The sequence below is a fragment of the Cherax quadricarinatus genome, chromosome 23 (genome assembly GCF_038502225.1).
Source record: "Cherax quadricarinatus isolate ZL_2023a chromosome 23, ASM3850222v1, whole genome shotgun sequence".
Classification (NCBI taxonomy): domain Eukaryota; kingdom Metazoa; phylum Arthropoda; class Malacostraca; order Decapoda; family Parastacidae; genus Cherax; species Cherax quadricarinatus.
The window spans coordinates 39,319,222-39,332,891 of record NC_091314.1 but is presented as its reverse complement, the minus strand read 5'-3'; the positions used below and the strand labels follow the sequence as shown (position 1 = coordinate 39,332,891).

At 41.4% G+C, this 13,670-nt stretch overlaps 1 protein-coding gene across 1 annotated transcript in view; it reads left to right on the top strand.

The window, feature by feature from the left end:
• Nucleotides 1–308: 308 nt before the first annotated feature.
• Nucleotides 309–13,670, top strand: part of LOC138853135 (nicotinamide phosphoribosyltransferase-like) — an 88,574-nt gene continuing 75,212 nt past the window's right edge. The window contains exons 1-3 of the mRNA XM_070088099.1: nucleotides 309–442; nucleotides 5,900–5,970; nucleotides 7,632–7,794. Coding sequence (XP_069944200.1) covers nucleotides 392–442; nucleotides 5,900–5,970; nucleotides 7,632–7,794 — 285 coding nt within the window. The 5' untranslated portion in view covers nucleotides 309–391. The remainder of the gene's footprint in view (nucleotides 443–5,899; nucleotides 5,971–7,631; nucleotides 7,795–13,670) is intronic.

The following is a 13,670-nucleotide window of genomic DNA, read 5'->3' as shown; positions in this document are numbered from 1 at the left end:
GTGTGTGGGTGGCTGGAGGGTGGTAACAGTGAGACAAGGTAAGGTGTGCGGGTGGCTGGAGGGTGGTAACAGTGAGACAAGGTAAGGTGTGTGGGTGGCTGGAGGGTGGTAACAATGAGACAAGGTAAGGTGTGTGGGTGGCTGGAGGGTGGTAACAGTGAGGGAAGGTAAGGTGTGTGGGTGGCTGGAGGGTGGTAACAGTGAGGGAAGGTAAGGTGTGTGGGTGGCTGGAGGGTGGTAACAGTGAGGCAAGGTAAGGTGTGTGGGTGGCTGGAGGGTGGTAACAATGAGGCCAGGTAAGGTGTGTGGGTGGCTGGAGGGTGGCAACAGTGGCTGCAGCCAGGGTCTGGGAGGCACTTTACTCTCAACTCTCAGTTGACACTTGACAATCATGGGTGAAGGTGGTGTTGACAATGTTATTCTTCTTGCCGACTCGTACAAGGTAAAAATGATGTCAATGTCTTTGTTATTGTATAGTATGTTGGTATGTCGGAGCACTGCTGCTGCTCTCTGTGGCCTCGCACTGTTATTACTCTGTAGGCAGAAACAGACTTAGAAAATAACTGAGAATTTCAGATGAAGTGTTGCCTTGGTAGTGATAATAATAATAATACTACTACTAATAAAATTTTATTTTTTTGCTAAGGTTAGAATGTGTATTTACGTATCATAATTTGACTGGAGCCACTATCATGCCTAGGCATTTCTGGCAGACTTAACCTAATAATTAGTACTTTATTACATGTAAACCACACAATATCCAAAATCTGTAAACCCCACATTGTAAACCTTATAGAGAATAAACTTCGATTGATTGATTGTATTTCTTTTACTTCTCTGTATCATGTTCAAATTAAAAAATAAATAAAATAAATTGATTGATACTGAGACTTGACAAGTCTAGAAGTGCTGACCTGTTCAGGACGTGTCTCAGTAACTGCAGTAACTAAATTAATTGCAGCGTCGGGATGAATATCTTTATTTCTTTAGACATGATGGGATATATTGGATGGTTATACACTTTGTAGCTGTATAATCCTCCGGGTTTAGCGCTTCCCCCTTGATTATAATAATAATAATAATATACACTTTGTATGGTTACAGTATCAAGAAGCCTGTATTTCATATTCTAAGATAAACCCATTGTTATGTACACAGTGATATTAGCATTTACTAATATCTAAGTAATACTCCCGTAACAAATTTTCATATGAGTGATTTATATGGTTTTACTGTAAATAAATAAGTGTAGCTTATATATGTATGTTACTAAATATTTAGATAAAAGTGATAGTCACAGGACGGTAACGTTTTGTAATGTTATAAAGCACAAGTACTAAGAGTCAGTGTTGTTAACTGTGACTTCTTTATTGATGCATTCTACCTTATTTTATTGTGTAATATATAGGAAAAAAAGCTTGCTTAAGATGACGTACGTGTGTGTGTGTGATATATGTATATATATATATATATATATATATATATATATATATATATATATATATATATATATATATATATATATATATATATATATATATATATATATATATATATATATATATATATATATATATATATATATATATATATATATATATATATATATATATATATATATATATATATATACATACGTATATATATATGTTGTGTATGTTTATACGTATATGCTTCTAAACTGTTGTGTTCTGAGCACCTCTGCAAAAACAGTGATTATGTGTGAGTGAGGTGAAAGTGTTGAAAGATGATGAAAGTATTTTCTTTTTGGGGATTTTCTTTCTTTTTGGGTCACCCTGCCTCGGTGGGAGACGGCCGACTTGTTGAAAAAAAATATATATATATATTCTAGGTAGTAGGCTGATAGACAGCAACCGCCCAGGGAGGTACTACCGTCCTGCCAAGTGAGTGTAAAACTGAAGCCTGTAATTGTTTTACATGATGGTAGGATTGCTGGTGTCTTTTTTTCTGTCTCATAAACATGCAAGATTTCAGGTATGTCCTGCTACTTCTACATACACTAAGGTCACACTACACATACATGTACAGGCATATATATATATACACCCCTCTGGGTTTTCTGCTATTTTCTTTCTAGTTCTTGTTCTTGTTTATTTCCTCTTATCTCCATGGGGAAGTGGAACAGAATTCTTCCTCCATAAGCCATGCGTGTTGTAAGAGGCGACTAAAATGCCGGGAGGGGAGGGGCTAGTAACCCCTTCTCCTGTATAAATTACTAAATTTGAAAAGAGAAACTTTTGTTTTTCTTTTTGGGCCACCCTGCCTCGGTGGGATATGGCCAGTTTGTTGAAAGAAGAATATATATATGCAGGGCCAGGAGCTGTGACTCGACCCCTGCAACTGCAAATAGGCGAGTGCATAAAATACATACATTCAGTGTGTTTGCAATAAAGTTAATAGACTTCACTTCATATCAAGAAGTGTTAATAGAAGAAATCCAGCTTTATATCCTTGGTAAAGCCTCTTGTTGATTATGCTGCTCATCTCTTGTCTCCATATTACAGAATGGACAAGAAAACATACAGTGAAGGATGATTAAGTTGATCCTTCAGTATCAGAAATCATTTCTCCATATATATTGCTGAAAAATTCTTGCTCTTTTTAAGATGCATATAAATTGTGGGGAAAGGGGGAAGTGTTAGTGAAGTGTACAAATTTAAATCCAGAATAAATGAAGGGGTTATAAATAAAGTACTGAAAATATCTAACGAACAGAGGACTGGCAGCAGGAGGTTCAAGTTAGACAAATTTAGATTTAGAAATGATAAATGAAGGCACTGTTTTGGCAATAATTTTTGTGTATAAATGATATTCAAATATAGGGCCACAGAAGTGAGCCTCTGGTAGCCTTAAATATAAGTAAGCTGTGTGCTGTACGACCTTTAAGGGTTTATCACTCCATGAATGTAAAAAGAAAAAAAAAGAAACAAGATACTGAGTGAGTGTGGGTGGAGTGAATTGCACCTGCTTGGCATGGGCCAGTAGGCCTGCTGAGTGCTCTGCTGTTTTTATGTTTGCTTTTAAAAAAGGTTAAGAAAAATAAATGTTAAAGAATTTGGAAGGTGTCCTGAAGACAACAATGGAAATAAGTCACTGACTTTTTTGGGTTATCCTAGGTCCTCTTCACATATGCTGCTATGTATGATAATCTATGTAACTGTATTTGTGTATACCTGAATAAACTTATAGTTTGCAGGTTATACAGTGCTTTTTGGTAGATTTGGAAGAGAAGTAGTGATGGTTTGTAACAGTTCAAAAAAGAAGGGGGTGTAAAATAGGAAGTTGAAGTGACAACAGAAAAGAGGAGGAGGATGAATGTTAGTAGAGAGATTATAAATTTATAACTCGGACTTGAAGGAAGGATGGATGGATATATCAGTGGAAGACTGCATGAAGGATTAGGTAAATCACAGTAGATGAGGAAAAGAAAGAAAGGAGTGTTGAATTTATAGTGATTTGTCAATGGATGTAAAAATTAGAATTAAGCCATAATTTAAGGCCAATTTTTTGACTGAATGTGAATTATGGTTTTGAAATGTTGCAGTAAGGCATTGGAGGTAGCAGAGAAGTTTTAGCCAAAATTATTTGGCATGAGTATTATTCTGATAATAAAGAGTTAAGAAATTTGCAGCTAATGTAGAGAGCAGAAGAATGGTTATTAAAATGGTTTGGTCATGTAAAACAATTTGAACAAAATAAACAAAATAGATAAAGTGTATTCATGATAGGTGTAGGTGGAGTATCTTGAGGAAGTGTTGTAAGTACAGTACAGTGGACCCCTGCATAACGATCACCTCCGAATGCGACCAATTATGTAAGTGTATTTATGTAAGTGCGTTTGTACGTGTATGTTTGGGGGTCTGAAATGGACTAATCTACTTCACAATATTCCTTATGGGAACAAATTCGGTCAGTACTGGCACCTGAACATACTTCTGGAGTGAAAAAATATCGTTAACCGGGGGTCCACTGTAATTTACTGAGAGCTTCAGTGTCCTGAAGTAAATGGATTTTTGTTACCCATGGAATTTGAACTGCCTTTGGAATATGCAGATTACTTTAATACCTATGAAGTGGTTCCAATTTGTTGTGTCAACATGTCTATGCTTTTCTGGAATAGTAGCTAAAGGGTAAATGGTGGACACTGTTTTCAGTGCATTGCCCTGTCATGGTGGGGAAGTGGCTATTAGGTCAGGACAGTTACTAGATAGGTGAATGTGTCGACTAAACCTTACCTTTGACTTGTATAACTTTTTATTTCTTGCCCAGCAGTATATAATAAGAGTTATTTTTTTTTTTTTTATCACACTGGCCGATTCCCACCAAGGCAGGGTGGCCCGAAAAAGAAAAACTTTCACCATCATTTACTCCATCACTGTCTTGCCAGAAGGGTGCTTTACACTACAGTTTTTAAACTGCAACATTAACACCCCTCCTTCAGAGTGCAGGCACTGTACTTCCCATCTCCAGGACTCAAGTCCGGCCTGCCGGTTTCCCTGAATCCCTTCATAAATGTTACTTTGCTCACACTGCAACAGCACGTCAAGTATTAAAAACCATTTGTCTCCATTCACTCCTATCAAACACGCTCACGCATGCCTGCTGGAAGTCCAAGCCCCTCGCACACAAAACCTCCTTTACCCCCTCCCTCCAACCCTTCCTAGGCCGACCCCTACCCCGCCTTCCTTCCACTACAGACTGATACACTCTTGAAGTCATTCTGTTTCGCTCCATTCTCTCTACATGTCCGAACCACCTCAACAACCCTTCCTCAGCCCTCTGGACAACAGTTTTGGTAATCCCGCACCTCCTCCTAACTTCCAAACTACGAATTCTCTGCATTATATTCACACCACACATTGCCCTCAGACATGACATCTCCACTGCCTCCAGCCTTCTCCTCGCTGCAACATTCATCACCCACGCTTCACACCCATATAAGAGCGTTGGTAAAACTATACTCTCATACATTCCCCTCTTTGCCTCCAAGGACAAAGTTCTTTGTCTCCACAGACTCCTAAGTGCACCACTCACTCTTTTTCCCTCATCAATTCTATGATTCACCTCATCTTTCATAGACCCATCCGCTGACACATCCACTCCCAAATATCTGAATACGTTCACCTCCTCCATACTCTCTCCCTCCAATCTGATATTCAATCTTTCATCACCTAATCTTTTTGTTATCCTCATAACCTTACTCTTTCCTGTATTCACCTTCAATTTTTTTCTTTTGCACACCCTACCAAATTCATCCACCAATCTCTGCAGCTTCTCTTCAGAATCTCCCAAGAGCACAGTGTCATCAGCAAAGAGCAGCTGTGACAACTCCCACTTTGTGTGTGATTCTTTATCTTTTAACTCCACGCCTCTTGCCAAGACCCTCGCATTTACTTCTCTTACAACCCCATCTATAAATATATTAAACAACCACGGTGACATCACACATCCTTGTCTAAGGCCTACTTTTACTGGGAAAAAATTTCCCTCTTTCCTACATACTCTAACTTGAGCCTCACTATCCTCGTAAAAACTCTTCACTGCTTTCAGTAACCTACCTCCTACACCATACACTTGCAACATCTGCCACATTGCCCCCCTATCCACCCTGTCATACGCCTTTTCCAAATCCATAAATGCCACAAAGACCTCTTTAGCCTTATCTAAATACTGTTCACTTATATGTTTCACTGTAAACACCTGGTCCACACACCCCCTACCTTTCCTAAAGCTTCCTTGTTCATCTGCTATCCTATTCTCCGTCTTACTCTTAATTCTTTCAATTATAACTCTACCATACACTTTACCAGGTACACTCAACAGACTTATCCCCCTATAATTTTTGCACTATAGAAATAATTTCGATTTTGTGTTGCAGGTCTCCCACCATCGGCAGTATCCTCCTGGCACCACATCGGTGTATTCATATTTTGAGTCTCGTGGCGGCAGGTACGTTACATACTGTGATGACAGTAGCAGTGGGGGCTAAATCTGTTTTATCTTTTCTTTTTCTTAGTCGCATGAATGCTGGACTTGTATTTTATTGTTGCTCATCTTCATCATTTCTTATTACCCATGTGAATGAGGAGTTCAAAATTTATTTTAATTTTTCATCCGACTCATTTTTTCCAACATTAACCAAGTAATTCAAAATTTGTGATTTATGGTCTAACTTCTTTACCACATAAATTGCACTTTCACTTTGGAAAAAAAAAAAATACATTCTGAATATATCTACTGTGCTGACAGACCTTGGATTAGGATGTAAAATTTTGTCACAGAAGAATCCTACCTTGGCTCCAAGACATTTGCCATAAATTTTTGTGAGGTTTGCTATAAATAACTTAACATATGGATACAGTAGCAGTTAGATAAGTGATATAGTGTGATGCTTTTAAAATATATGTATAGAAGGGTTGTTGAGGTGGTTCGGACATGTAGAGAGAATGGAGCGAAACAGAGTGACTTCAAGTGTATCAGTCTGTAGTGGAAGGAAGGCGGGGTAGGGGTTGGCCTAGGAAAGGTTGGAGGGAGGGGGTAAAGGAGGTTTTGTGTGCGAGGGCTTGGACTTCCAGCAGGCATGCGTGAGCGTGTTTGATAGGAGTGAATGGAGACAAATGGTTTTTAATACTTGATGTGCTGTTGGAGTGTGAGCAAAGTAACATTTATGAAGGGGTTCAGGGAAACCGGCAGGCCGGACTTGAGTCCTGGAGAAGGGAAGTACAGTGCCTGCACTCTGAAGGAGGAGTGTTAATGTTGCAGTTTAAAAACTGTAGTGTAAAGCACCCTTCTGGCAAGACAGTGATGGAGTGAATGATGGTGAAAGTTTTTCTTTTTTGGGCCACCCTGCCTTGGTGGGAATCGGCCAGTGTGATAATAATAATAAAAAAAAAGTATAGAAATGGTGAAAGAAATTGCTCATTTATTTACCCCTGAGAGAAAATAATCCATTAATTTATAAATATTTTGTTTGTGTGCTTGCTCATTATAAGTGGCAGTATAGAAAGAGATAATCTTAATATATTATAAAACCTATGTAAGCTATTTTGTGGTTTCTATTAAAAATGTATATTAATTTTTTAAAATAAATGTTTGAAAATCTGCTGTAAAATATGAACATTTACAAAAAGATCAATTGGATTGTATAGTACTGTATACAATGATTCATTTTTGTATCAAAATGAAATACTGTACTGTACTGTATGTTGTCAGGAATAATTTTAGCTGTATTTGAGGTACTATACTTAAATCATAAAAATAAAAAGGCATTTTATTTTTTAATAAATTCTTTTTTAAAGAAAACAAGTGCTTGATGTGGAAGCATTCAAGTGGCTGGCATGCTGCATTTAACTGTATTCTTTTGTACTTCTCTGTATCATGTTCAAATTAATAAATAAATAAATAAATAAATAAACGGCTTCTTTGTCATAACACAGTCATGCTCAAGATCGTTTCATTACTCCATTTTTCTTGGGTAACTGCTTACTTTTAGTTGTGCATTCATGTAATTATATGAAAGACTATTAAAGCACTTTAATACTGTATCTGCTTAATATACAGTGTAATAAAAGATTAAGTTTTTTGTACAAACCTTCATTGCTCGTTTGCAGGTTTCCTTATACTGTTTTCTTTGGTCTACAATATATTCTAAAACGTTGGCTACAAGGGCCAGTAGTAACCAAGGAAAATATTGAGGAAGCTAAAGAACTGTTTGCTGCTCACATCCACACCAACGGTGTGTTCAACGAAGATGGTTGGAACTACATCCTAGAAGTGAGTAATGAAGCTTGACTCAGATAAGAGTATTATATTCTGCTGGTACATATGTGTTTATTTCTTTAGTATGTTTTGATTTGTAGCAGTACCATATATGCAGGAAGTTGTGGTTTTGTTTTGTTGGAGGAGATGGTGGAGGTGATGGTAAGTGTTGGTGGTGATGGAGGAGGAGGATGTGGTGGAGGTGACAGTGTTGGAGGTGGTGGTGGTGGTTGTGGTGGAGGTGGTGATAGTGGTGTAGGAAGAGGTGGTGGCAGTGATGGTAGTGGTGCTAGTGATGGAGGAGGAGGATGTGGTGGTGGAGGAGAAGGTGGTGGTGGTGGAGGAGCAGGAGGAGGTGGTGGTGGTGGAGGAGCAGGAGCAGGAGGAGGAGGAGGTGGGGGAGGAGGTGGTGGTGGAAGAGGTTGTGGCAGTGGTAGTAATGATGGTGATGGCAGTGGAGGCAGTGGAGGTGATGGTGGTGGCAATGGTGGTGCCAGCGATGGTGACAGTGGCGGCAGCAGTGGTGGGTGGTGGTGATGGTGGCGGCGGCGGTGGCTGCAGCGGCATCAGTGGTGGGGGCGGTGGGGTGGTGGTGGTGGAAGAGGTAGGGTAAAGGGAGGGTCAGTTATGATTGACTTTTAAATTTAATTCTCATTGTCTTGACAAATTACATTTATTCTTGTTATACAACAGTCGAGTTCCTGTTGAGTGCAAACACCCAGCACAAGTAAGCACAGCACTCTGATATCAAAATAACCATCAACACTTAACACACCATTAAAATATTAATGTCAAGAAATGCCCCTCGAGGTCCCTACAGGCACTTGGGAAAGCCAGATTCAAGAGCAAACTGTTAAATATAAACATAACAATATTATCTTATTTTTAGTATCTGTAATCTTTTCAAACATTAAAACATTGTATCCCCTTTTTGTTAATATGCTAGAATCCAGTCTGTGACCAGGCCACAAGGCCTGGTCACTGACCGGACTGTGGGGGTGTTGATCCCCAAAACCCTCTCCAGGTATACCTATAATCATAATCAAACCTGTAATTCCTTAAACAATTAAACTTAATAAAAGTCATATAGCATGAACTAGTAGGATATTCAATTCTCTTGTATTTATTGTAACTCCTAAGTTTATATTTACACTCGCCTGACAGACTGTATGTATAAAATTAGTCAAAATTGTCATTACAGTGGACCCCCGGTTAACTATATTTTCTCATTCCAGAAGTATGTTCAGGTGCCAGTACTGACCGAATTTGTTCCCATAAGGAATATTGTGAAGTAGATTAGTCCATTTCAGACCCCCAAACATACACTTACAAACGCACTTACATAATTGGTCGCATTGGGAGATGATCGTTAAGCGGGGGTCCACTGTACTTTATTAATCTTAAGTTAGTCATAAGTCTGCCAGAATTGCTCTACATATTAAGGGGCTTTCTGCATGTACACCCAAATGTCATTCACCTTTGTACAAATATTGTATCATGCTGAAATAAAGTATTATTATTATTATTATTATTATTATAAAAATATGATGCACAGTCAGTGGCACATCACAAGGTTCATAGTGGAGGACAGGAGTACATGTGAACAGGTGGATGAGATGAGACTTATCTGTCTAAGCTTCTATCAACAGAGATTCATCTCAAAGTGATTGTTCTTGCTGAAGGAGGAGGTCCAAACACTTGCATCCTGCTGAGCCCTGTATAACTTGTTCACAGTCTGCAGGGCCCACCAGCCCCACCCCTTAACCCTTTCAGGGTTTCGGACGTACTAGTACGGCTTACGCACCAGTGTCCATGACGTACTAGTACGCATAAATTCTAGCGCCTTCAAATCTAGTGAGAGAAAGCTGGTAGGCCTACATATGAAAGAATGGGTCTATGTGGTCAGTGTGTGCAGTATAAAAAAAAATCCTGCAGCACACAGTGCGTAATGAGAAAAAAAACTTTGACCGTGTTTTTGTATTAAAACAGAATTTGCGCTATATTTTCGTATGGTATTTATTGTTGTATTCTAGTTTTCCTGGTCTCATTGTATAGAATGGAAGATATATTACAGAAATTGAGATGATTTTGACTGGTTTTACAATGAAAAATACCTTGAAATTGAGCGCAAAGTAGCAGAAATGTTCGATTTTTACCAAAGTTCAAAAGTAAACAAATCATGCTAAGCGTCCAATGCACGTCAGCTGGTGAGTCTAATATTCTTTCACAAGTGCTCTGATATTATTTATACCATTTCTACACTATTGCGGTAGTCTGCATAACAGTAAATCTTATTTTTTTTGTGAGAATAAAAATTCAAAGTGGAAAGCAAAAAAAATGTAAGAGGGTCCTGGGGACATGACTAATGAACAGAGGAAATGTTATTTTAGTGCCAGGAATGTCTTTCTTGTTTATTCTGGACCCTATTTGGAAATTGGCATCTTTTGAAATTTGTGTGAAATTGGCAAAATTGCTAAATTCTGATCACTGTACTGGATAGTTGAAATCGGTAAATTGGTGGTTTCTTGTACTCATTCGATAGAAAAATGGAGTTCTAGCAAAATAGTCATGGTTTTTGTCGACTAGTACATTGGAATTGGCCGAAAATAGGGTTCAAAGTGGGCAAAGTCGCCGATGTGTAAACATTGTCGAGACTACTAACTTCGCAAGAGCATAATTCCGTAAGTTTTCCATCAAATTTCATACTTTTGGTGTCATTATGATCAGGAAAATATTCTCTATCTTTTCATAAGAAAAAATAATGTTTTTTTTTAAAATTTGGGCGACCCTGAGAACAAGTCTCTGAGAGGGCCTGTGGACCCTGAAAGGGTTAATAAAGATGTATGTGTGGATATGACCCATGAAGTTATTGAAAGGTGAAAGTCTGCTGTAAGTGGGATTGGTATAGCAGCTTTTGTGTGAGCATCTGCTCACTCAATGCCTGGGACATCATCATGACCTGGGACACCAACATGACCCAGGCACCAACATGGCCAAGGAAACCAACATGGCCCAGGACACCAACATGGCATGTGATACCAACATAGCCTAGACACCATCATGGCCCAGGCACCAACATGGCCTGGGACTCCAACACAGCCGAGGCACCAATATAACCCAGCCACCAACATGGCCCAGGAACCAACATGGCCCCAGAACCAGCATGGCTCTGGTACCAACATAGCTCAGGCACCAACATAGCCTGAGCACCCACATAACCCAGGTACCATCATGGCCTGGTCACCAACATACCTAGCACCATCATGGCCTAGGAACCATCATGGCCCAGGCACCAACATGCCTGTCACCATCATGGCCTAGGCACCAGCTACAGTAACCATCCTGGATGTTTTGGAACACAGTGGACAGTACACTAGTCCAGCACACAACACATGGTGGACAGTGCACTGGTCCAGCATACAACACACAGTGAACAGCACACTGGTCCAGCACACAACAGTGGGCAGTACTTGTCCAGCACACAACACAGGGTGGACAGTACACTGGTCCAGCACACAACACGCGGTGGACAGTACACTGGTCCAGTACACAACAAACAGTGGGCAGTACTGGTCCAGCACACAACACACGGACAGCACACTGGTCCAACACACACACAGACAGTACTCTGGTCCAGCCCACAACACGGTGGAGAGTACCCTGGTCCAGCACACAACACACGGTGGACAGCACACTGGTCCAGCACACAACACATGGTCGGCAGTACACTGGTCCAGCACACAACACACGGTGGACAGTACATTGGTCCAGCTCACAACACATGGTGGGCAGTACACTGGTTCAGCACACAACACACAGTGGACAGAACACTGGACCAGCACACAACACATGGTGGACAGTACACTGGTCCAGCTCACAACAAACGGTGAACAGCACACTGGTCCAGCACACAATACAGCTAGACTCTGAGTACACAGTGAGGTAAGACACAGAGAGAGAGAGAGAGAGAGAGAGATATATATAGGGGGTGTAAGGGGAGGGAGAGAGAGAGAGAGATATATATAGGGGGTGTAAGGGGAGGGAGAGAGAGAGAGAGAGATATAGGGGGTGTAAGGGGAGGGAGAGAGAGAGAGAGATATATAGGGGGTGTAAGGGGAGGGAGAGAGAGAGAGATATATATATAGGGGGTGTAAGGGGAGGGAGAGAGAGATATATATAGGGGGTGTAAGGGGAGGGAGAGAGAGATATATATAGGGGGTGTAAGGGGAGAGAGAGAGAGATATAGGGGGTGTAAAGGGAGGGAGAGAGAGAGAGAGAGAGATATAGGGGGTGTAAGGGGAGGGAGAGAGAGAGAGAGAGAGATATAGGGGGTGTAAGGGGAGGGAGAGGGAGAGAGAGAGAGATATATATATAGGGGGTGTAAGGGGAGGGAGAGAGAGAGAGATATAGGGGGTGTAAGGGGAGGGAGAGAGAGAGAGATATAGGGGTGTAAGGGGAGGGAGGGAGATAGATATATAGGGGGTGTAAGGGGAGGGAGAGAGAGAGAGAGAGAGAGATATATATAGGGGGTGTAAGGGAGGGAGAGAGAGAGAGATATATATGGGGTGTAAGGGGAGGGAGAGAGAGATATATATAGGGGTGTAAGGGGAGGGAGAGAGAGATATATATAGGGGTGTAAGGGAGGAGAGAGAGATATATATAGGGGTGTAAGGGGAGGGAGAGAGAGAGAGAGAGAGAGAGAGAGAGATATAGGGGTGTAGGAGGGAGAGAGAGAGAGATAGGGGTATGGGGAGGAGGGGAGAGAGAGAGAGATATAGGGGTGTAAGGGGAGGGAGAGAGAGAGATATAGGGGTGTGAGGAGGGAGAGAGAGAGATATAGGGGTGAAGGGGAGAGAGAGAGAGAGAGAGAGAGAGATATAGGGGTGTAAGGGAGGGAGAGAGAGAGAGAGATATAGGGGTGTGAGGGAGGAGAGAGAGAGATATAGGGGTGTAAGGGGAGGGAGAGAGATATAGGGGGTGTAAGGGGAGGGAGAGAGAGAGAGATATAGGGGGTGTAAGGAGGGAGAGAGAGAGAGATATAGGGGTGTGGGGAGGGAGAGAGAAAGAGATAGGGGTGTAAGGGGAGGGAGAGAGAGAGAGATATAGGGGTGTAAGGGGAGGAACGAGAGAGAGAGATATAGGGGGGTGTAAGGGGAGGGAGAGAGAGAGATATAGGGGGTGTAAGGGGAGGGAGAGAGAGAGAGATATAGGGGGTGTAAGGGGAGGGAGAGAGAGAGAGAGATAGGGGGTGTAAGGGGAGGGAGAGAGAGAGAGAGATAGGGGGGTGTAAGGGGAGGGAGGAGAGAGAGAGATATAGGGGGTGTAAGGAGGGAGAGAGAGAGATATATAGGGGTGTAAGGAGGGAGAGAGAGAATATAGGGGTGTAAGGGGAGGGAGAGAGAGAGAGATAGGGGTAGGGGTGGAGGGAGAGAGAGAGAGATATATAGGAGGTGTAAGGGGAGGGAGAGAGAGAGAGATATAGGGGGGGTAAGGGGAGGGAGAGATAGATATATAGGGGTGTAAGGGAGGGAGAGAGAGAGAGAGAGAGATATATAGGGGTGTAAGGAGGGAGAGAGAGAGAGAGATATATAGGGGGTGTAAGGGGAGGGAGAGAGAGATATATATAGGGGGTGTAAGGGGAGGGAGGGAGAGAGAGAGAGAGAGAGAGAGAGAGAGAGATATAGGGGGTGTAAGGGGAGGGAGAGAGAGAGAGATATAGGGGGTGTAAGGGGAGGGAGAGAGAGAGAGAGAGAGAGAGAGAGAGATAGGGGTGTAAGGGGAGGGAGAGAGAGAGAGTATGTAAGAGAGAGAGAGAGAGAGAGAGAGAGAGAGAGAGATATAGGGGTGTAAGGGGAGGGAGAGAGAGAGAGAGATATAGGGGTGTAAGGGGA